Consider the following 26,103-nt stretch of genomic DNA (forward strand, 5'->3'; position numbering starts at 1 on the left):
GAAATAAAAGGCTAAGAAAACTCGATTTAAAAATAGAAATATTTACTAATTTAGATTCCGAAATACCCGTAACTTTAATAAATACTTTAATAGTATTTATATATAGTATATTATTAAATTTAAAGAAGAAAAGAATAATAAAAAGAATAAAAATAAACCAATAAATAATACTTTTAAAGCTTAACTAGCAGAAATAAATAAAGGAAAGAAATATTACTCTAATTTCTATTTTATTTCTATTAAAAGCTTTCTAGCTACTTTTATAGCCTCTATTTCTACTATTTTTATAACTAATACTTTTATAAATAACCTTATTTCTCTTTCTCTTATATATTAGATAATAGATAAAAACTATACTTTAAAGTCTATTAAATAAATAGAAGATATCCAGATATTTATAATTAATAATATATTAAAATATAATACTTATTACTTTTATAAAGTTATAATTAATACTAGAGTCTCTAAATTCTTAATTACTAGTTCTAACTAATTTCAAGCTTTATAGTAAACTAATAATAGTATTAAACTTAATGAAATTATTAAAAATTAAATTAATATCTAGTTTAATATTAAATTTATATTTTCTATTAGATCTATAATAATAAGAATACTAATTAGATAAGTATAATTCTATATTATATTTATAAAGACTCTATTTCTATTTAGCTTAACTAATATAGATAAGCTAGAAATCTATTTTAATAATCTTACTAATTATTTCATTATTTCTATTAAATACTTTATATCTATAATATAATATTTATTATAGATACAGTATTTATGGCTTAGAAAGCAAGGTAGAAGGTCTCTTATAAAGATAATTCAAAGCTAAGGAAAGGAAAACTAGAATATAGAAGGCTATAAGAAAGTATATATACCTTATAGTATACTAGTTCCGAAGAGGCTTAGCCTTCTAAATATCTCTAGTATATTTCAAGCCTATTTCTCTAGTAAAGCAGCCATATTATATATATCTAGAAGGCAATAGAATATAGGCAACTATATTAGCTAATAAAGTCAAAAGCTAAATTATAATATTACTTCTTTCTTTAAAATAAGCTTATTTCCGAGCTTTATAAAAGCCGTTAATCTATTTAATTTTATATTATTTTTCTCTCTAAAGTAAACTAGTATCTTGGATATAGATATTATATATAAAAGGCTAATACCTTTACTATATAACTTAGAAGGATTTATTATTATTTCTATATAGTTCTAGATAAATATTATTTTTTATATAATCTAACTAATATTATAGGTTTTATAAAGGTTCTAGTATATTAATATTATTATTATAGAAACTCTATAAAATTAAGAGGCTATTATTTAGTACTAAAGCTAGATACTATACTAGATTCTTATCCTAACTAACCTAATAAATTCTATACTTTAGCCTATTTCTTACTAGCTTAATTATAATAACCCGCTTAATACTATACTTTTATTTACTATTCTCTAGTATTAATAAGGGTAGTTCCAGGTTTACTTAACCTAGTAGAGAATTCTAGAGGTCTTTTTATAGCTTCTCTATATAAAAAACTAGATATATCTTTATAGTTTCTAGTAGTTTTAGAAGAAATAAGTAGCTATATTATTCTAGAATCTCAAACGGACTTTCTATTTAGTTTCCTAGCTTCTGGCTCGAATAATTAGATTTCTAGTACTTTATAATAATTTATATCTTATCTCCGACTTTGAAATTAATCAAATAGCGGTATTTATTAGCTTATACTATATATTATTCTTATACTTGCTTTATATTACCTTAAATAAGTTACTATAATTTATATAATCGATTTACTAATACTTTAGCTTTATTTCTATTTAGCTTCTCTTTAGGTAAGTTAGCTTTAATAGGGAAGTTCTAGTCTAGAGAGATATAAGGCTTATAGTTCTTTTTAGTTATAAACAGGAATTAGCTAATAGTTTTATACTAAAAAGAGGCTTATTAATAATTAATTATAGTAACCTATTTATTTTAGTTATTCTAGTAATAGTTAATATACGGATATAATCTCTAATTAAAGTACTAATTAATAATCTCTATTTATCTATTTATTTAAAGGTAATTAGCTATAAAGAGCTTAAGCTTTATACTAATTCTTATATAGAATTCACTCTAAAAATCGGATATAAATTAGGGTTTCTGATCTAATATAATTATTTCTGAAATATTTACTTGGTATACTATATAAAATAAAAATAGAGATACTAGCTATTTAGCTATAATTATATCTTATACGGAAATTATAATTAGGTACTTAAATAAGTAATTTATAAATATAGTAACTATATTATAGCCCAATTTACTTTCTAAATAGCTTTTGAAATCTATAGTAATATATTACTAGAGGTAATTAGAAACTAGAAGGAAATAAAGTAAATTAGGCTTCTTATCTCTAGATATATATAATCTTCTATAAATATAGTAATTACTATAGTATTAATTAATATTCTTATTTATAGATAGCTAGTAATATTACTTCTTTAATAGCTATTAGAGCTTTATATATCTAAAATATCTAGAAAGGAATTTATTATATATTTTATAAATTAAGGCAATCTATAAAGGTAGTCCGGAAGTCATTTCATTCTCTATAATATAAAGTTTTCTATAGTATAAAAAAAGGCCGTCTTATAATATCTAGATATTACTTTTGGCTTAAGCTATTATATATAGCTTTTCTAGATCCGGTAATATATAATTATCCTATAGAATTTTATTTATAAATTATAAACTACTATATTTGGCGGAAGCCTTTAATAATACTTCTATAGGGGCTATTATAATAAAGTCTACTAGTAAAGCTTCTAAAAAAATACTTTTTTCTAAGGGAATTATATCTCTAATAGAGATATTCTCCTCTAGAAAATCTTTAGTATATATTTGGTTTTCAGGGCTGAATTCCGGATTAAGTAAGCCAACCTTATAAAGTATTGCTATAAGCTATAAATTATAGATAATCTCCGGATTAATCTTATTTTTAAGGAAAAGTACTTGAGTTTATAGCTTTTCCTTAATCTGGCCCTAAGTATCTACTTTATCTTATCTTTATAATAAAGTATCTATTTGCTTATTCGATTTTCCAGAATAATATATAAGCTTAAAATAATAGCGGAATAAGAGCTTAGCCTATCTAGCTTATTAAGAAGAGAGCTTTTTAGTAGTTATAAAGTATTTTAAGATATAGTAATTAAAATAGATTTTAAAGAAAGTATTCTAAAGGCCCTCTAGTTTAGCTCTTTATTTCTTTAGTACTTATACTATAGCAAGTATTTCCTTATTATATATATTATAATTAAGCTCTACCAGAAATATAATTTTGAAAAAATAAGCTATAGGATACTAAAAGCCTATTTCCGGATCTTATTAAAAAAGTAGGCTAGTAACTACTTTTTTAAATATATCTATTTCTATTATTATAGGCAAATCTGAATTATAATATTATAGAACTAGAATAGAAATTATAGTTTCCTTTAGATAAGTAAAAGCCTCTCAATATTACTCGGATTACTTAAAGGAAATCTCCTTTTTTATAAGTAAGGTAAAAGGTCTAGTAATCCGCCCGTATTCTCTAATAAAGTATCTATAAAAATTATAGAAACCGAGAAAGAACTATATACTCTTAACTATTTTTAGGGATTACTAGTTATATATTACCTCGATTTTATTAGAATCTACTTTAATACCAGATATAGAGATAATAAAACCCAAGTATTTTATATATATAACTTTAAATTCCGATTTCTTAATATTTACTTAGAGGCCAGTAAGATATAAATAGTCTAGTACTTTTTATATATACTATTTATACTTTACTAGATTCTCTAAGTAAATAAGAATATTATTAAGATATACTATATAAAAGTTATTTAGATATTTAAAAAATATATTATTTATATAGTATTAATATATAGCCGGGCTATTTATAAAGCCTTTCTAGAGAATATTATATTTATATACTCTATAGTAAATACGGAATATTATTAGCTTTTAAAAGTTTGGATCTATAGCTATATAATAGAAAGCTTAGTAAATATCTAATTTAGTATAGATCTTGGCTTTAGATAATTAATTTAAAGTTTTATTAATAAATAGAAAGAAATATTAATTCTTTTGGATAATATTATTTAGATAGTAGAAATTAATATAGAAATATAAACCTCCGTTTACTTTCTTTATAAAAAGAACTAGTAAAGTAAAGGAAATCTAACTAGCTTTAATAAAGCCCTTAGCCAAATTATCTTCTAAAAAATACTTGATTTCTAAAAGCTTTTAAGTAAACTATTACCGGAAGAATTAATATCTAATACTTTTGGTTTTCTTTAGGCCTTTAATCTAAATCTTATAATTATATAGTCTATAGAAAGAAAGAATATTAGATTTCTTCTTTGAAAAAATAGAGATATATTTCTTAAGTTCCGGAAGTAATATCCTCTATAGCTACTAAAGCTTTATTTCTTTCGGTTATTAATTCTCTAGGCCAGAAATAGCTTCTTTTTTCCGAACTTTAAGCTTTTTATTAATCTTATAAATAGAGATTCGACTAATAATATTATCTTCTTTTTTAGCTATATAATTAAATACTATAAAGATAAGAATAGTTAGATCTAATATTTACTTTTTATTAAGGACCTCTTTTTATTTTTTTGGCTTTTATTTAGATATTATATTTTAATTAGGCTATAGAAACTTCTTCTCTATAGTCTTATATAATTCCCTCTAATTAGTTCGAAAAAAGAAAAACCGCTTAAAAATAGAAGATTTCCAGAAATAGCTTATAATAGAATCTTATTAATTAGTATCTTTTTAATACTTCTTATTAGATTACTTCTCTAGCTATTACTAAGAAATACTAATAATATAACCGAATTATATAGATTTAGGCTTATTCTTTAGCTATATAAGCCTATATCTTCTATAATTAACTAGAATATTAATATATATTACCTATTTTCTACTAAGGATAATATTATAATCTTTAAGATTTAGAATAATTATAGGTATATTAATACTTTATCTATTAATTAGAAATAAGATTTCTATATATTTCTTAGTAGATTTAGCTAGCTTTCTATTAAAACTATATATAATATAGGATAAAGGAAAGGGTTATAGTTCTATTTCTAAAAATTACTCTATAAGCTAAATAAGCTTTATATTAATAAAAGTATAACTATTAGCTCTAGTATTAATAAGGGAAAAAGACTTAATTTCTAATTTATTTATACTAATAATATAAAGTATTATAAGAGCATTTCCTTTTATTAGATAAGTTAAGTTAATCTTTACCAAATTTATATTATAAGCCCCTAAAGTAAAGACTTTCTTTAGGGATATTTATTTCCCGGTTCTATACCAGAATTAGAGCTCGAATTCTCCAAATACTTTACTAGAATAGTATATTCCGGTAGAATAGAAACTAAGCCCGGCTTAATTCTAGAAAAAGCTACCTTAGTTTCCTTACTATATAGAACCGGATAGTATCTAATATAGTAGCCGAACTCGTTATAGTTATAGTACTTAATAGTTAAAAGATTCTCGATCTTTATAGAATATTACTTATACTTATAAGGGAATATATATTTAATAAGAATAGTTAATATAGGCTTCTTGGGCTTCTTTTTAGAAGTATATAAAAGTATAGTACTAGAAGTAAACTTGGCTAAAATAGCTTCTGCCTTCTTATATTTTTTAGTCTTCTTATATATAGCCTTAATTTACTAATTATTAATAGTATAGTACTAAGTAAAGCAAATAGTATTAATAGAAGAATTATTATAATATATATATACTAACTTCTAGAGCTTTAGTAAGAGCTTCTTATTTAGTTTATATTTAATATCTTAAAGACTAATATTGCCTTTTATAGATAATTATAAGAAAAGAGTATAGAACTCCTAAAATATTTAACTAAAGTATATTTAAAGCTTACTAAAGTTATAGCAAGTATTCTATATCTTATTAGGATTAGAATATAGCTTCTTTAGATAAAAATAAAGCTCTAAAAGCTAATAGTACTAATTCGAATTATTTTCGTTTATATAAGAATTAGTTAGGGCAAGAGTATTACTAGTAAATTTACTAGAAATATAAATAATCTTGAGATTCTCTAAGGGATATAAATTAGTATTTCCTTATAGCTTATTCTTAATCTAAATTAGCCAGTTATTAAAGACAGTATAATCTCTAGTAAAGAGAGTTAAATCTAGAAGCTTAATAACTCTAGTATTTCTAAAGAAAATATAAGATATAGAAGATTTTAGATAGAAATAAGCGGAAAATAGTTCGAAATTCTTTTAAGAGAGATTTAAAGTAGCTAAAGCAGGCAAAGCAGAAGTAGTTAGAGCTACTATAAGCCGATCTATTATAGCTATATAGTACTTAATATTATCCTCGAGCTTAATATTATAGAGTTTAATATTTTCGAGAATAGCTTTATTATAACTATAGGTATTTTTATATAAAATAGCTCTTTAGACATTTTTCTAATAGCTCTTTATAATAATATTAATATCTGAAAGTAAGATATTAGGTTCTTTAGTCTATTTATATAACTTTCCGGTAATAATATAGTCTTTAGTCTCTAGAAGCTTTATAATAAAAGTAGAGAGTTCTATTTTTATAGACTTATTTATAAATTCTCTAGAAATACTAACGGGATATTTAGTTCAGAAAGGGCCGCTAATAGAATAATCTGAACTAGTAAGAGCTTTACCGGAAGCCTTAACGAAAATTAATATAGTTCCTAGTTATATAGTATTCTAGGAAATTGACTTATTATACTTTTCCTTTACTATATTCTTTCTAGTAATCTTATTACTAGTATATATATAGGGCCTATAATATTATAGGATAGAACTTAAGGATAGTAGTCAGGTTACTAGCCTATAGGTGCTTATTATTCTAGAACTTGGTTAAAGAATAGCCTTTATTTGAGGTTCTTTGATTTTCGGGTTTTCAGGGGATTTCTAATATACTACTAGTATATATTTATAAAGATATAAATATCTAATTCCTTTAAGGATTCTAAAGCTTTTCGCTTTTATTATTCTAAAGTCTATTACTTATATTTCTAAGGTTCCGTTATCTTAGCGGTACCTATATTACTAATAGTTCTAAATTGGTTTATTTGAAATCCTCTATAGAATTAAAGGAAATAAGCTTTAAATATTATTACGAATATAGTATTTAAGGCTTAGAAAATAAGGTAGAAGATCTCTTATAAAGACAATTCAAAGCTAAGAAAGGGAAAACTAGAATATAGAAGGCTATAAGGAAGTATATATATTCTATAATATATTAGTTCTAAAAGAACTTAGCCTTCTAAATATCTCTAGTATATTTCAAGCCTATTTCCCTAGTAAGGCGGCCGTATTATATATATCTAGAAGGCAATAGAATATAGGCAATTATATTAGCTAATAAGATCAAAAGCTAAATTATAATAATATTTTAGATATTTTTTCTTACTTTAGAATATTATACTATAAAGCTTTATTTCCGAATTCTTTACTTATAATTTCTACTTTCTTATAAAAGTTAAATTATAATATCTATACTACTATTTTAGTTATTTATTTATTAGTAAGCTCTAAAATATACTAGAATAAATAGGCTATAATATTAATATAAAAGCCTTTAAATATCTTATAAAATACTATAAATAATACTAGAAATTCGAATAATTACCGGAATAATTTAAGTTTAACCTAAGAAATAATATTAGCTTTAACTACTTTATTATTATTAATATCTTCTATATTTCCGGTAAATTTATACTTTATATTATTAATAAAGGTACTTAATATTAAGCCGGCTAATAGCTTTAAAATATTAGTATATTATATATTTGAAATACCCTAAAATAGTATTAAATTAATATCTATTTAGGCTCTTCTAATTAGATTATAGTAAATATTAGAAAGTAGTTTACTAATAAGAAATTTATTTAATTTATAAATATTATAGAAACTAAGGTTAAAATCATTTCTATAAAAGCTTATAATTCTATTAGAATTATAGAATACTACTATAGCTTAATTTAATATATCTATCTTATTATTATAGCCGAAATTAATAAAATTAATAGAGATACTATATTCTAAATAGCTTTTAAAGCTATTAATAATTCTATAAAATTTAATAGTATTATTTTAACTCTTTTAGTTTATAGTACTTTATTCCGAATAACTAAATATAATATCCTATTACTAATTATATTATAGTAATTAGTAGTATTTAAGAAAGTAATAGTAGAAATTCAGAAGCTTTAAGCTAGATACTAGATTATAAATACTCTAAATATCCGAAATAGTTCTAGTATTACTAATATTTATAAACTTTCCTTAAATTCGGATATTCTTATATAATATAAAGGAAAAACTAATTAATCTAGTAGTTAGAATAAACTATATAAGCTAGTAGCTATTAATAGAGAGAACTATATATTAGCTCTACTATATAGTAATACTACCTTCCGTTTAACTTCTATAAAATTCTTTTATATAGGAGATATTAAGGTTATTACTAATAGCCTCAAACCTAAATCTATTTTTAAACTTTATAATAAGGCCAAAAATAATATAGATATAATTTCTCTTACTATTTCTATTATTCTATTAAAGTATAATAGAGAATACTTATATAAGACCCTAGATATTATAGTATTTCTATAAGATAATAACTTATATAAGAACTTCTATTAAATTAAAATTACTAGCCTTCTAGAAAAGAATATATTTGAGATTACTTTTAGATTTCAGATATTAAAAGAAATATATATTTTTAACTTCTGATTTATTAATAAGATTAAGAATAAAGATATAGAAAGAGAATTTAAGAAATCGAGACTAGTTATTTAAGCTTATAATAATAGTAAGAAATATATAATATTAATATAATTACTTATTATTTAATATATTAGTTAGAGAATTATCTTTAGTATTACTACTATAATAATAAATACTATAAAGTTATATTTATATAATATTTTATAAGTTTATATCTAATTAATAACTTTATTTAACAATAATTTTTATATTAACTTATTTTATAAACTTGCTAAAGAGCTAAATCTAAAGAATAATTCTATTCTAAAAGTTATAAAACTATTATATAATATATTAGAAGCTAGAAATTACTAGTTTAAAACTTACTATTTCTATTATATTAACGAGCTTTCTATAAAATAATTAACTTATAACCCTTATCTTTTCTATAATAAGTAGCTCTTTAAAATTATTAGCCTTTAAACTAATAATACTTTATTTATTAGAACTAATAATTTTATAAAGGCAAAGTAATTAAAGCTCTAAAAGGCTAAATTCTTAGCTAAGAAGTATAAATACCTTACTTTTAACTATAATTTCAAGTTTAATAGAAATATTATTTATATAAATACTACTAGAATTACTCTTATATAGAAATACTAGTATAAAAGCCTCTGAATTATTTCTATAAAAAATACTACTACTATAAATAATAGAGGTACTATTTATTAAGATCTTTTTATTAAGGACTAATATATTACCTAATATACTAGAGAAGTATATATTATATTAGTCTATTAACCAGAAGCTTTATATAATCTATTAATTACTATTTAAGCTATTAAATTCTCGGAAACTAATATAAAGGTATTTAATAAATACATTTAATAATAAATTGAGAATACTATTAGAGAACTGAGATTTATAAAGCTAGTAAAGAAGTTCTTATATTTAATTATTTTTATAGATATTTCGTTTGCAAATAATAGAAATCTTTTTTTCTAAATCAGATATATTCTAGTTCTAGTAAACGGAACTAGATATACTAATATTATTTACTAGAAGTATTCTAGCTTTAGAACTTTATAATATAACTTATAGCTTTAATATAGGCATTTTAGTTAAATCTATAATTAATAAAGTACTAGAAATAAAACTATTACTAGTAGTTTATATAAATTCGAAGTCGTTATATAAATGCCTTATTAAATTAGAAACTACTCGAGAAAAGCATCTAATAATTAATATAATATATCTTTAATAAATATATAAATAATAAGAGATTACAGAAATTAAATAAATTAAAGGAAAATCGAATTCTACTAATTCTATAATAAAATTAAAGCTAATAAATATCCTTAAGTACCTAATTAATATAAATACTATATAATTAGATATAGAGAAATAGATTAAGTATAAATAGAGCAGGAAATAGATATATAAGATAGGAGGATATTATAAGAGAGGAAGTTATATATAAAAGACTATAGTCTTTAGTATATAACTAAAACCTTAGAAGTAATATAGATATATAAAATATTTGGGAAACCTAATATTAGGCCAGATTAGAGAATTTATATATAATTAGAGAGAGGTACTATCTTTTGCGTTTTTTAAAAAGTTTCTAGTATTAGTATAGCTATTTTTTTAGGAGTTATATATATAGTTATAGGATACGGGATACGGGATATAAGTAATAAGATATGAGATATAGGATATAGTTATATAACCTTATATCTTATAGGTAACTCGACTAGTAAACTAGATTCTATTAGGCTTAGCAGATTTAGGAATTATATATTAATACTATAATACTATACTTCTTATTTCTAAATAATAATAACTTTACTAATCTTATATAAATAGCATTCCACGCTTATATAATAGTATTATATATTACTAATAAACCAATAATACTATATATTTCTAATAAACTAATACTATTTAATAAATAAGATTTCTTTAGTTATTTAATAGCTTTTAAGTAAATTATAATTTACTATAATTATATAATAAGTACTTACTTCTATTTATAAATATTTATAAGTATATATTTTACTTTACTCTAATTATTAGAGTATTACCCTACTTATATTCCATTTAATACTAATTATAAATATTTATAAGTGGTATAAATACTATAAGTATTTCTTTTTCATACTAGGGCATACTGGCCCTGGGTTATTTGGAAGCGGAATGGCTCTATGGTAAGCATTAAGTGGTGCTTACGCTGGACGAGTAGAAACTAGTTCTGGTGGTGGTGGTGGTGGTGGTGGTGGTGGCAGTGAAGGGATAAAGGTATTTTCAGATGAGCGAATCTCGCTTCTTTTTGCACCATGGGCGGTGCCACTGGGACGTGCTTCTCCCATGAGAGTACTCTTTGAACTGTCTCATTTTCTAACACTATTTCTCTATTCAATCGGGGTTCTCGGGACTGTTTTGCCCATCGATCAATTCCAGCACGTTTCAAGTCGTCTAACGCCTTAGCACAGGTCCATCCAAATTAACTCACTAACTGTCCCTCTTGACGACTCTGTTAAACTCGGCGATGGCCCTCCTGGCCCTTTCTTCATGCTCTTTCTTGCTTTGGAATTCTCCTCGTGCGATACGCCCCGAGATGTTTGTGGCGGCGTTGAGGTAGCGTCCGAGAGTGTCGGAGACTTGTGTTTGAGGGCCAATACTGAAGGGAAGTCAGACGCTCGTCACTGAAGGCAACTAAGGCAGCTAGCTTAGCTATGAGGCGTCGGGCATTGGAGCTTTGAGAACCACTTGATATCGGGCCACTCACCTAGAGCCACTACCCGAGGTCATGCTTCCCTCGAAAGAGGATGTGTTGGATCGGGCCGGCATAACGTGTGGAAGCGGGAGTGGATCTGCTGATACATGATTCAGAATGGGTATTCCGGTATTTTCGTTTAGGGTCACATACATCTAAGGATAAGTTGTAGGCGATGGTGTTAGAGAAAATAGTATGGACCGTTTGTGGGACAACGATCTCGACGGAAAAGATCTCGTATTTGTATGTCTGATCTCTTCCATTCTATCGCCCATTGCTTTTCGAGCGTATTTCCACTTCAATTGTCGCAGAACCACACTTACGCAATTGAATGCATTTGTCGTCGAACTGTCGCAACGTGTCACGTGCCAGGCAATGCTTCAGCGAGTCAACGCAAAGGATGACTTTTGCAGATTTCTGCATAACTATCCCTGTCAATTCGGCCGCCAAGGCCGCATCGTTGCAATTTCTTCTCACGACGCAGATTCGTTCAATTAATCCGCAATCTTTCCATCGTGTTTCCAGAGTTACCGGTCGACGCCTCGAGTTCAGGATTGAGGCAAGAGGAACCCCCTATCATAAGCACTCACATGTGCCAGTCGCCCTTATCTTTCCGTCATTTGGCACTCAGGACGTCTTCACATGAGAGGCTTTTCGCCCAAGCAATCGCCTTCCAACAATCGCCGCCTTTCCGCTCCATGCGGGCTCCACCGATTTTAGGGCAAACATATCGATGACAATTCAACACCGATATACAAGCATGAGTGCCCAAGGACTCAAGTGTCTTCCTTAGCGCCGCTAAGTTCATCAAACAAGAAACGCCATTTATCAACAGCCATCAATTGAGTATCTCGAATTCCTTCGGTTTCTATCATGTCCTGGATCGGTCAACTATTGAATGGCAGGGATGAATGCATACCCCCAGGACTCTCCCATTCTCCCCGCCAGGCCGCAATTCCTCTGACACCTTCGAGAGCGCCGGTACCTCACGCGCCAAAATACGAACACGGAGGCTTTAGATCTTTGCAGCCAATTCAACACAATGAGTCGCCCACCGAACATGCTTCCCAGAGGATACCAGCACCTCCATCACCGTATACCAACCCACAGAAATTACTGCCCCTCATTATGCCAAACCATCCAACATTGCCCAATATGTTAACGGGTACTGCCAGTTATGGACAGCCCCTGCCCCTGGCATTCAGGCCAGCAACCTCTGCCAGCACGAGGTCTACTATCTCTAGCCTGAGCACGTCTACTCGGCGCGACAGTCTCATCAGCAGCTCAGCTTCAACAACAGCGTCAACAGCAGCTTCAACAGTAGCTTCAACGGTGCTAGACTATGACTATAACTATGAATTGCCTTGCGAATTTGAGTATCTGGGTTGTGACATCTCTTTTCACCCCGACCAATTCGAGGAGTGGATTTTGCACAGCGTCTCCCACTTCGGTACATATGGGCCCCCGCCCAAGACGATATGTCTCTTCTGCGATAAAGCACCATTCGGGGATAAGAGAGATGCATTCTATAACTGGAGAGAGCGAATGCTGCACATCGGCGATCATTTCCGGCACCAAGTGCGGCAAGATTCTGCACGACCTGATTTCTTGGTAATCGAGTACATGAGGAAGAAACATCTAATTTCCCAAGAAGATTATGCCTGGGCCACGAGATATACAGAAAGGCACCATTGTGATGGCTTGGTTCCACTTGGGTATATGCCTCCAGAACTGAGGAGAAAAGAAGAGAAGAGTAAGGAGCTTCCCCATGACTTGGAGAAGGAGGACCGACACAGGAGACGGGAGAGCGCGGGACGGGGGAAAGAGAAGTCTAAAAGTATACATTATCCCGCGACGAAGGCGACACGGTCACTGAACTACCCCTCTCGTTCTCGATCCACTTGGAATGCAAGTCTTAAAGACACAAATCGGCCGCCATCTATTCCAGCACAAAGCAAACCCCAACCATCAAAAGTTAAGGCTGGAACGGCAGCTACGAAGCCACGAACTCTCCCTCTGGAGAAACGTCGACATTCAGCATCCCCAGCTAATGAAACAGTTGCAGAATTCCGATCCGAAGCCATCACCACCCATGTCAGCTTAATGGAGAAAAGCACAGATAGTGTTTCCACTACTTATAGCGAAAGCAGCGCGGGGCTGCTTTCAGAAGTCCAATTGGTATGCTTCCAGAGCAACCCAACAGAAGAATCCGCAATTGTGTCTCGATCCAACTCTTTGACTGACTCTACATGCTCGGAAGACGAGACAGACTGGGAGGTAGACAGTGATGAGGATATGGCGAATATGCACAATTCTTTCAATCCACAAGGCATCGCCTTTGAGGATTCCTTGATTCAAAGTCGATTGACGCCGGCAAAGGCACAACTGGTTGATCGTCTCATGGAAGAATTCTGGGTGATTTTCAGCCAAGTCTGGAAGGCAAATATACAACATCGTGGTTCGGAGTCTGCATCTGCTTCAGGCTCACCATCCAAGGAGGCTGTTTTTTCTCAACCTATATCATCAGATTCCAAGGGAACAAAACGATCACGCCGTAATGCAGACGACGGCTCTGATGATAACAATGGAAGGCGATCGAAACGAGGTGGGAGTAGATCTGAACCTCTAGACATGACGGGAAATTCTGTACGGTTTGCGTGTCCGTATCGCAAAAATAATCCCAGGAAGTACTGTATTCAAAGATACAAGCATTGTGCTCTCAATTCACATGCCACAGTAGCACGCGTAAAGTGGGTGTTATTTCCACCATAAATTGCCCCGAAGCTAACTCAATTCTGCAACCAAGAGCTCATTTATATACTTACCATTCTATCAATCAATGCGAGCGATGCAAAGATCTCTTCAGCACCGTTAAAGAACTCGAGGGCCATACCGTAGCTGAGTCTGGATGCCCGTCGAGAACAGCACATCCGGTAGATGGCATAACGAGGAAGATAAAAGAGCAGTTGCAGTGCAGGAAGAAGGCATATCCGGGCCAGACCGAGTCCGAACGGTGGGCTCAGATCTATGAAATACTCTTCGGCCCGAAGCCCGACGACGTGACGCCGAGCCCCTGTAAGTTACCCATAGCTCTTGTCCCCTCTTCGCTACCGACTTCTCGTCACCACATTTCCCTCCCTTAGACTATTTCCCATGCCTACCCACTAAACTGACATTTTTCCAGATTTTGAGCAAATCCGAGACCTCGAAGAGGGCACAAACAGGTCTCCCGACTCCCGAGGCCTAGCAAATTACGAGGACTACCTCCGCCGTGAGCTCCCCCGCTTCTTCAACAGCGTTCTCCAGAATGCTGTAGGCAGGGAGGTCCAACCCATCGAAGAAAGACTGCGCGGTCAAATGATGAGCTTTCTGGAAGAAGCCCAGAACCGTGCATTCTCAAGCTACAGAGCGATACTGAGTCCTACTCCAGATTCGGAACTCGCACCTCCGGGCGAAGAAAGGATGGCGTCAGATGCAATCACAGACAGAAGACCAACAGCGATTCTGGAGCGGTTCTACCAACCTCCAGCTCCGCAGATGGACAGCGAATCGCTCCTGGACATGTCGGATTTCGGAAAACTTAATCCGCGAGATAACGAAGGGGGCAGTTTCTCCGATTCTGGCTTCTTTTCGAATGCTTCTGGATCTGCCTCCTCCCAACATGCAACTAATGAAGCCGATGTCAATGATCTTGCAAGGTTTCCCTCTGATGACCGACTCCCAGGACTGGCATCACGCGAGGACACGGCACAGTCAACCACAGCTAACATCCTTCAATACGTACCACAAGACGGGACATCTGTCGTTGCCTCGCAACAACGCTGTCACCAACAGGGCCTTGCAGACATGACTGCCTCCGAGCCTCTTTATCCCGAACGCGGGGACGACTCGTCGATGTATGGTGGCGCCTTCATGCAAGCACCACCATTCCGCGACGAGACTTTGACAGACACTTTCAACGACACGAACGTCGACTTCATCAACTGGGACGTACTACCACACGTGGGCGCGGCCGAAGGCCCTTAAGATCCTGATATAGTCACTCTTGCACAGCTTGACAAGATTTCTACACTTGCTCTGGTTTTGCAGCCCATTGAAAAAAAAAGTTCAGTTATGCAAACATGGCTCCCGATGTCGCATGAATCAGAACAAGGAACCTTACAGGTATGTATGTGGGAAGGAGTTTGAGGAGATGGTGGAAATGGCATTTAGGGATTATGGGGAAGGGTGGCCTGAGGGGAGACAACGCTATGGCCCATTAATAAAAGAATGCATAAGAGTAAAGGAAATGAGAAACTGGTGGACCTGCTTATTAGCAGGCGTTTCATAATCTTACCACTCGTCGCGGTCATACAGAGGCCTCACAAGTCATCTAATCTGTGTCCGAGTGGACTCACCACAAACGTGCTTGGTCAGAAGACGCTGAGGAATTTCTTCCCTTGCGCAATTCCATTCACTCACATTCACGACTGACGAGGCTTGAATGCTAAACTGCAAGGTATTCACGGCGATCGGCGAAAAAAATGGAGGGACCGTTTTCAAATTCATCTGCAAAAATTGGTACCGTGTCTCCAATTTTCCCCCATGCTTTCATTTTGTGCTTCGTGTCGGTAGATGCGAATACCTTTGGCCTATAGAATAACCACTTGAGGAGTAGACACATGACCACAACCTCTACCAATACCGTATTATGCAGTCAAGAATCCAGTACTATCGTCAGGGTCAGTTACAGGACGCTCGCCAAATCATATTCCTTCAGTATCCGCGTCCTGCGATCTTACTTGTAGTCAAGGCACCGCTCTTAGGATATATTGCTACGGCTAGAGCCATGTGTATATGCTCAGTTACTCGAACCATCTTATTCTTCGAGTTGCGTGATAAAAGAGGAGGCTGCGATTAGACAGGCAGTCTCGCTTAGGGCCTCGCTTAGCGGGCCGTGAGAGAACTTTCCCTCCCCTTAACTTCCTCGCCTTATAGAAAAGTATGTACTTACTATAGCTAATACTTTATTATAATAAAGGCTCTTATTAAGTTATTCTATAAATATATCTATTTTATAAATATATGTTTAACGGGCTTACTCTAATTATTTAAAACTTAAAAGTTAAGAAATAAGCTCTGAATTTAATTTAAAGGCTTAAGTTTTAATAGATATATATAGATTTAAAAACAAGAAGATAGCGACTGTTCTTTTCTTATAATTTCAGACCATATATATGTAAGAAATACAGGGGCTATAGGAGGCCTTATAACTTTAGGTGTTAATATTCTAAAACGGCTTAGGTTATAGCTGAGATCTGTAACGGTCAGAGATTTATGCTCCTGGTGTTTCGAAAATGGCCGCTCCGCTCTCAATCCATGCCTATAGTCGTTTGCCGCCCGTGTTATTGCTGAATTTGAGGCTGCACAGGATGGGCCTATGCCGTTTGAAGCAGATTCGCGGCCAATTAACTCAAAATTATAGTGCCATGAGCGCTCGGGCATTGTTAGACTTCTCCTCATTACTTATAGTGTGTAGTTCTATAACTCAGAGCAGGCACTAATAACCGTGACCCACTACGATTCTTCTATTAATGGCAAGTCTTTACAAGTAATTAAGTTCTTTAGCCACTTAGATAGTTAGGCAAATATGCGAAAACTGCTCCCTCGTAATAAATTAAGAAATTCTATAATATAAGGTACTCTACTAAAATAGTATAACTCGGATCAATAATTCATAATGAGGGAGCGATTTCGCACATTCGCCCGATTATAGTAACTAAAGACTTGATTAGTCGTGTTGACTGTTCTATTTCAAAGGTTTTCCCGTTCAACTTAGGATTGTGATCCTTCGTCAGGTGAGTTCTCGATGATCTTTGTATTGCTGTCCGTGGTTCTATACTGGGAGGCGGGAATTAGGGAATTATGTCTTGTACTCGCCCTCTTTGCGCATATCACAACACCATGGATTATAGTTTAAAGTTCATAACATGTCTCCTAGATATATTATAGATGATGGTTCGCGTTAATATTTCTGATCCTTTTGATGCAAGAAACGTGTGTTATTTAGCTTTCTCCTACGGATGTTTAGTATTACTTCGCTTTCGTTGGTGGTGGTCGGCAGCCGTAAAGTTTCAAATATACTGCGAATCCTGCAGGATCATCGACCTCCACGAAGTTTATCTAAAATTATCTTCAAGTGAAGATGCAAAAATCTTTGATTTTATATGCAAGGAATTACCCGCTCGGCGAATTCTTACGGCCAGAACGTGGAGTATCCCTCATCACCGCCAACACATCAGTGGGAAGGAAAGCCCCATCCAACTGGGTTCCCTCTTCAACTTCAGGGCACTGCTCTATCCAAAGCTCAATTATTCACGTGCCAAATATTTCTTGGATTTGAGCCGTTGCGGAGCACCCGGACCCTCCCGGGCATCTGGTTTCAATTGAATCCCCGCATGCAAGAATCGTTGTCAAGCTGAATATCCCCTCTCGTCAAGCCACATCTGACATCTCACTCCCAAGATTCCCCAGAAAACTCAAAATAAGAGTATTGGCTACTAGGGTACGACCCCTCTTTCCAGGGTTGCGCTCGGGGCTCTAGACCTATTTCGAGGTGTTTCGTGCAGCCACGTTCGTATTCAGCGTAACACCAGACGCCTCCAATGGCTCCTTCGAAATTTAAGTTGTTCCCTCAGGTATTTGTCAGTTCCTGCAGTCACATTTCGGAGTCCCGTGATGAGGCGTTCCAATCACTAAATGACCTCATGTCACCGATGCTTTTGCGCTTACTTCTTCTTTGACGAGATTGGTAGTTGGGCTGGATGGCGTTGGGCGCAGCAGCTGCCGGTTGAAGTGGAGATGACTTCGCCTGAGTTCGAACAAAATGAGCTCCTCATCGACGCTGCAACAAGTGCTGCAAGCGATCGTTGAGACGGGCCACATCAAGGAATTTTCATCCTCTCACGCAGCCACGATATTACCATTTCCTTGCTTGAATCTCGTGCGTCCTCGGAATGAGAAGAAGTCTCCTATAAGCATGGACATGCCTCTCTCCGTTCCCAAGATCCAGCATTGTCATAAGTAATTTCCATTTCCGCCAAAACGCCATTTCTCAGTCCATAATTCTTCAATCACTTAAAACCGAGGCCAATCAAAATGCATTTCATTACCTTCGCAACACCGGTCCTCCTCCTTTCTAGTGTTCTTGCTGGCGCAGCTATCGAACGCAATAATAACCTCGACTACAACGACATGGACGACCAATTCAATATCTTTAAAGACGCCAATTCCCGCTTCGAAGGCGCAATTTGCAAGAGCGAAATCACTACCAAGTACTTCCCAACGCTTGTAATCCCGCATAACTTCCGAGGTGGCTGCGTTCGCTGTTCGTCTCCATTTTCTCTTCTTTTCCCTTCTACTCTGCTATTACTCTTTACCACTGTCTTCGAAGTATGGCTAATGCATTGTGACAGACTACCAAGGTATTGATATGACCGGTGTAGTCACCGAAGTCGACATCTTCTTCCCCAATGTCAAAACAGCCTGCGACTGCATCGCCGCCTGTCTCACCGCCTCCGCATCTTGCACCAATTGGGTCTGGAAACATACTGGTAATCCTCTCGATGGTGGTCGTCGCTCCTGCACCCTTTATTCCTCCCCCAACTTACCCTCGGGTGTCATTCTGGACTATAACTTGGCATTGAGTTCTGGATTTCAGTTGTTACAAGATGCCAACAATCCTCAAGTTGGTGGGGGAGCACCTATTACCGCTTTGGCGAATGGGCAACCAGATCCATTTGGGGTGAGCGGATTTTTGACGCAGGATGCTAATGGGCTGTTGTATTGCTGAGTGTATACTGGAGATCATGGGAGTTTCTGTATGTCTCCTTTTTTTTTGGGAAATGGAAACAGTTGTAGGCCTTTGGGTAATGAGGCGCAGTACCAACGCTTCTATGGCAGTTGCTCGTCATGACTAATCTTGAGTGCGCAAAACTGTCGGGTCAATTAATGATACTCAATACATATCGTCTTTCTTTCCAAGCACTCCTTCTCCATTCTGCACTGGAAAGATACTCATTCCCCAATTATCCCAAGCTCCATTCCCCCTCGGGTGCGGAATACTTGCCGTTCACTTCGCTCCTTCCTACAACATACTAGTTTCATACCTCCGTTATCTCCAAACGCTTTTATATTATAACTCACCACTATCGGCATGCTTGAAAGAGCAAACAACAAGTACCCTAACCGTCAGGCCGAGTCTGTAGTCCCTCATCTTCCTCCTGACACAACCTCGGTCCGACAAGCCATGGTTTATGAATACAAAACTTGAGGGAACAGTGAAGAGAGGTGGGAGGGGGTCGGATAAGACGACTCCTTGTCATTGTTCGGGCAATTGTCACTTTATTCTTCGTGCAGCTTCCAGACGGGGGATGTTTAGTTTGTCGCAGATCTTCCCTTTTCATTGAATTTTGAAATCTAGAGAGCGTTGAGGAGGGTAGAATTTTGTTGGGCGTTGAAACTCAGGGAGAAGGGTGCTGGCCCGTGTATTAGGAAAAGCTGTTGTATTCTTTCCACCGACGAAAATACTCAACCAACTTACATCCTAATAAGCAGGTACCGGGTAGAAGCATCCTCGAACTCATGTTTCCCACGGTTGTAACTTAAAATAATAATAAATTATATATAAAAGAAATATTTCTAAAAATTATTTAATAGAATATAAAAATATATAACTAAAAAGCCGAGTTTAGAATTAAAATAAAAAATATAATAAGTTTTTAAAACTAAAAAGCTCGAAGTAATATAAAGAAAAATAATATAAATTATATAATAAATAAAGAAAACTTCTAATAGATACTAAAAGAAAATTCTAAAGCCTAAAACTAGTTTTTAAAAATATATATAAATATAAATTCTTTTAAAAAAATGTATTATATTAATTTATATATATATATAAGTATTTATATAATAGCTTTTAATTATAGTTTAATAAGAATATATTTTAAAATAAAACTCTATAATAATAAAAAGATTTATAAAATCTTTAGGCTTATTAAATAAGCTAGAAAAATAATAATATATTAAAATATAGCCTTTTAAGCTAATATATAAATATTTTTAGCTATTTTATAATAATAAATAATATATTCGAATTCTTGAAATATTTATAAAAATAAATAAAAATAATATTAATATAATTAAACTTTTAGTAATATTAAAAGAAGTTTTTATATATAAAATATATTATTAATAAATAATATAAAATAAAATATATTATGAGAAAATAATACAAAATAAAATATAAGAGCTTAAGTTTTAATAATAGTTTTATTTTATAGTCTAATTTTTATTTCTTATAATATATAAAAAGTTTAATATTATATTAAATTTTTTTATAATATTATTTAAAAATTAAATAAATTTCGCTTATTATTAGTTCTAATATAAAACTAGAATTATAATTTTAGGAAATACTAATATTAGTAAACTTATTTATTATTTTATTTTCTTTAATTTTAATATTATAAGTTTATATTATTTCTTAATAATTATAGAAAGCCTATTATAAGTATTCGAAAATATTACTTTATAAGTATTAAATAATTAGAGTATTATTTATATAAAATATAATATAATACTAGCTAATTTTCGAGAAAAGATTCTTAATTATATAATAAAACTTTTTTTAAATATTAATAATTCTTATATTAAAAATATAAAGAAATATATTAATAAAACTATAATTTTTAGTAATTTAATAGCTATTTTAATAAATAATCTTATTATATTTAATAGACTTTTTTTTCTTTTTTTCTTCTTAGATTTATTTAAGAAAATTATAATATTTTTTAATAAAAGAATTATTTATTAGATTTTAAAATTAGCTTATGTTATTATATTATTAACTTTTTTTATAAAATTAATATAATAGCTAGTAAAAAAATATATATATTATTAGCCTAAAATATAAAATACTAGAAAATAGAATTTTTAATTATTAGATTTTTATTTTTAAATATTAATTAATACTAATATATTTGCCTTTAATTATTAATAATAAAATAATTTATTAAGCTAGGAAATATTTTTTATTAATTATTTAAAGCTATATTATAAAGTTTAATTTTAGTCTTTTAAATATTATAATAATTTAAAAAAAGTTCAGAATCCCGAAATAATATAATTCTTTAATAAATAAAAATAAGAGTTTTATTAATTATATTAATATATTATTTAATTTAGATATTAATTATTAGATTTCGGTTTTAATAATTTGTATATAATAGTTTAATATAATTTATATATTATATTTTAGTATTATAAAATATTAAAAATAAATTATAAATTATAATAGCTTTTCTAAAATATAATACTAGTAGTTTATTTTTAGCTCTAATAAAATCTCAAATATAACTCGAAACTTTATAAGCTTTTATAGCTTATTTAATAATATAATATTTAAATATAAGCTTATAATTAAATCAGATATTTAGCTAATAAAAAATAAACTAATTATTTATTATAGAAATAATAGTAATTAATTTAATTATAAGGTTTTTATTAATTATATATAATAATAAATTATTATTTTATTTATTAAAAAAGTAAATTATTTTAAGTTTTTTAAATATAAAAATATTATAAATATTAAAGGCTAGAAAAGTAATATTAGTATTTAAGAAATATAAAATATAATATAAATATATATTATTAATATATTTAAAGTATAATTCGGGGTTTTATATAATTAATTTAATAAAATAAAATATATAAATAATTAGTAATAATATTAATTTTTAGGAAATACTATATTTAATATTATAATAACTAATAGTTTTTTCTCGAATCTAATTTTAACTTTTTAATTTATAAAAAGCTATAAATAAATTAAAATAATAATAGTAATTAGTTTTATTTAATTATATAAATAAGAAATCTTTTAATAAAAAGAATATTAAAAGCATTTTAAATATTTATAATAATTATTATTATTTATTTATTAGTTATTATAATAGCTTTAATATTATAAATAAAAATAATAATAAAATCTATTATTAAATACTTTAGAAAATATTATAAATAAAGCAATTTAGGCTATATATTTAATAATAATTCTTTTAAAATCTTTTAAAATATATAAAAATAATATAATTATTTTAGTAAGTTTTTATAATTATAGAAAATAATTAAAAGCTAAATATTAGTTATAAAAGCTATAAATAATATATTTAATAATATTTTAATATAACCTAAATAATTTAATTATAATATAATTCATTTTAGGAAAAGTATTTAATATACTAATAATATATTATTTTATATTTTTAATAGAAATAATTTAATTTCGGGAAAGATTTCTAGTTCTATTTAAGATTATTAATTATATTAAAGTATTCGAGAATTTTTATATAAAGAGCTTTTATTTATTATATTATGTCTTTAATTTAAATACTATTAATTTCTAATAATAAAGCTTTAAGATTAAAAGCTAGTTTATATTAATTAATAATTTTATAAAAGTTTTTATTATTTTTAATTTTATTAATTTATTATTTCTAGTATTTTTATTTAGTTTTATAAACTATAATTAGAAACTTTCGGGTTTCTTAAAAAACTTTATTTATATAAATTCTATTATATACTAATAAGTATAATTAATAGGCTTTTTTATATTTTAATATTTATTAAATAGCTAGATTACCTTTATTATAATCTGATTTATTAATTATCTAAATTAATAAATTAAAATCCTTTATTAATACTTTTATATAGCTATTAAATTATTTAAGACTTATAATATTTTAAGAATCTAGAAGTTTAGCTAAGCTATTATTAACTAATTTAATAAACTTAAGAAAATTATATTCCGGAATTTAATAATAAAATTAATTTAAAGAAATTATAATTTAATTAGAAATAATAATAACTTGTATTTTATAATTTGAATTATAATATAAATTAATTCGAATTAATATTAGAAAAAAGTAATTATTTATAAATATTAAAAATAATATATTTATTAATATTAGTCTAGAATAAGTTTTAATTATTAATTAGGTAATATTATTATATCTTAAATTTAAATTCTTTATATATATAAATTATAATACGGGGTTTTTTAATTTTTTATTTAATAAAATTTTTACTATTTTAAGAATTAATTAAAATATAATAATTAAAGCCCGAATAGTTTTAGATTTTAGTTTTAAAATAAATATAAGGTTTTTAAATATAAACTATATTTATATTTTTAATAAAAGTAAACTATAAAATTATAATATAATAAAAGCCTTTTTTATTTATATTTATATAATAAATTTCTAAATTTCTATTTCTAAACTATTATATATAATATAAGCTATAAGGCTATTACTAGCTTTTTAATATTTATAATTCGAGTTATTAAAGTTTTTATTTATTATTATAGTTTATTAAAAATAGCTATTAGAAATTAGATTAGAAAAAGAAAATAATAAGGAAATGGAAATAATTTAAAAGAATTTTTTTTTATAATTAGTAATTATTATATTCTTTTATTTTTTTATTTTTATAATATTAATAATAACTAGACTTTAGACTTATAACTAAAATTATAAATTAGTAAATACTTGTTTTAAAATAAATATTAAAATAAATACTAGATTATTAAATATTTATTAATTATAAATAATTTAATAATAGAATTTATTTAGTTCTTTTTTAATTAGTTTAATAATTTTATTATTCTTTTAGTAAAATATTACTAAATAATATTTATATTTAGCCGGAAATAATTTATAATAATAAATATAATATATGTTTTTTATATAATTTATTTTAAAGAGGCTAATATATTAATTAATTCGAATATTATATATATTATAGTAAATATATTTAATAAATTTTACGGGATTATAAAAGCCTTAATAGCCCGAATTATAACGGGATATAGCTGTTTTTTTATTAATAGCTTTTAATAGTTTACTAGTATTAAATAAATAAATAAAGTAAATAGAAATTAAAAAGAATATAATCTAAATAGTTTTATTAATTTATAAATTTGAGCTATAATATAAAGATTAATAGCTAACTAGCTATTTAGTAATTTGAACTATAATTTCCCTTTTAATAATCTCGGTAATATTAATTATTATAGCTATATTAAGTCTCGAAATAAATTAAAAATTAAATAAAATACTAGAAATAATACAATTATATTAGATTTCGGGCTATTTAATAGATTTTATTCGGAAAATTCGAGTAATAATTTCGATATTCTTTTAAAAACTAAAAAGATTCCTAATAAAAAGATTAGATAATATAATGGCTTATTGAATTCGAGTTAATAAAATTAGTAAAACTAATACTAAAATAATATTCGTAATTTTAGTAATAAGCTCTTAATAAAATATAAAGAATTTCGGTTTATTTAATAGAGCTTAAAGCTTTATTAAAATTAGAAAATAGTAATTTTCTGTTTTTTTCGAATTTCTATTATTACTATTAGCTAAAATAAAGCAGAAAGAGAAGATAAAAAAGGCTTTTCCGGATATTAAAATAAATTAATTTCTAGAAAAGAAAATAAAGCTTAATTTATTAGATCGAGATTTAGTTCCTAACTTTTACGGGATTTTTATAATATTTATTTAAATAACGGATTTTGCTAAATTAGTTATAAATATACTAGAATTTAATAGGTTTTTAATATAAATTAAGATATAAATACTAGATTTAATAAAGAAAGAGTTTATAAAATAGTAAACGATTTTATTATATATATCTTATATAAACTTATACTTATTAGACTTATTATAGTAGTAAAATTATATATTATAATATATAAGATATAAGCTTTATATTCGAGTATTTTAAACTAGCCAGAAATAGCCTTAGAAGTAATATTATAGGTATATATATTATTACCTGAGTTGAGATAAAAAAGAAAATTAATATTTAGTTCCTTCTATTTCTTTAAAGTATAATTAAGGTTAGTAAAAGAGGGGAATTCTTGCGGGTATATAAAGTCTGCGGTTTGGGAGGCGAATTATAAGGAATTTGCCCGAATAGGGGTAGAAGATAATATTATACCTAAAATAATACTTAGAGTACTAGGAAAGATGAAATGAGGCCTTAGAAATCGATTAGAATGATTTTTATATGCCCTTAGGGCGTGGAACAAAATTTATCCAGCAAACAGTAAGTTTGGGGAAAATGTTATAGGTGCGCTTATCGGATCCGTAGGATCGTGGAAAGCCTACTATACCGCCCCCCCCCCCCCTTGAATGAGTATAGTGGGCCCAAGCATACTGCGTACTACCACCCAAGCACTGCTCATCTCAAGGGTCTCCAGCGAATAGTACTTCTCATAAGCACCTAATACTCTCTAACTCGGGGATACAAACGAGGTTTCAGGGTGGCGTGACCCAAGGGCCCACTGTAATCATTTACGGGGGGTTATAGAAGGGGTTGTCACGTGATTTCCAACTGACATAAATAGCCTACTGCCCCTCATCGTCAATTTCCCATTCGTCGCTCTACACACCATCACAGCGTTCCCGGTCTGTTCGACCCGGCATTTGAGGAGAGGATTG

General features: G+C 29.3%; 3 protein-coding genes across 3 annotated transcripts; 2 read left to right on the top strand and 1 right to left on the bottom strand.

Moving 5' to 3' along the window:
• Positions 1 to 11,000: 11,000 nt before the first annotated feature.
• Positions 11,001 to 11,625, bottom strand: K444DRAFT_625384 (uncharacterized protein; the record flags this gene model as incomplete). Its single annotated transcript, XM_024882520.1, has 3 exons — positions 11,001 to 11,160; positions 11,288 to 11,455; positions 11,564 to 11,625. 3 exons carry the CDS (start codon positions 11,623 to 11,625, stop codon positions 11,001 to 11,003), a joined length of 390 nt encoding a protein of 129 aa, XP_024741638.1.
• A 1,471-nt stretch (positions 11,626 to 13,096) lies between these two features.
• Positions 13,097 to 13,342, top strand: K444DRAFT_490484 (uncharacterized protein; the record flags this gene model as incomplete). Its single annotated transcript, XM_024873200.1, has 1 exon — positions 13,097 to 13,342. A coding segment is annotated over one exon (246 nt), but the record flags the coding sequence as incomplete, so codon positions are not given.
• Positions 13,343 to 18,784: 5,442 nt separating this feature from the next.
• K444DRAFT_640544 (uncharacterized protein) lies at positions 18,785 to 19,382 on the top strand (the record flags this gene model as incomplete). Its single annotated transcript, XM_024884508.1, has 2 exons — positions 18,785 to 18,917; positions 19,006 to 19,382. The coding sequence occupies 2 exons, from the start codon at positions 18,785 to 18,787 to the stop codon at positions 19,380 to 19,382; spliced, it is 510 nt and encodes a 169-aa protein (XP_024741640.1).
• Positions 19,383 to 26,103: the final 6,721 nt, after the last annotated feature.

The sequence above is a fragment of the Hyaloscypha bicolor genome (assembly GCF_002865645.1).
Source record: "Hyaloscypha bicolor E unplaced genomic scaffold K444scaffold_17, whole genome shotgun sequence".
In the NCBI taxonomy this organism is placed as follows: Eukaryota; Fungi; Ascomycota; class Leotiomycetes; order Helotiales; family Hyaloscyphaceae; genus Hyaloscypha; species Hyaloscypha bicolor.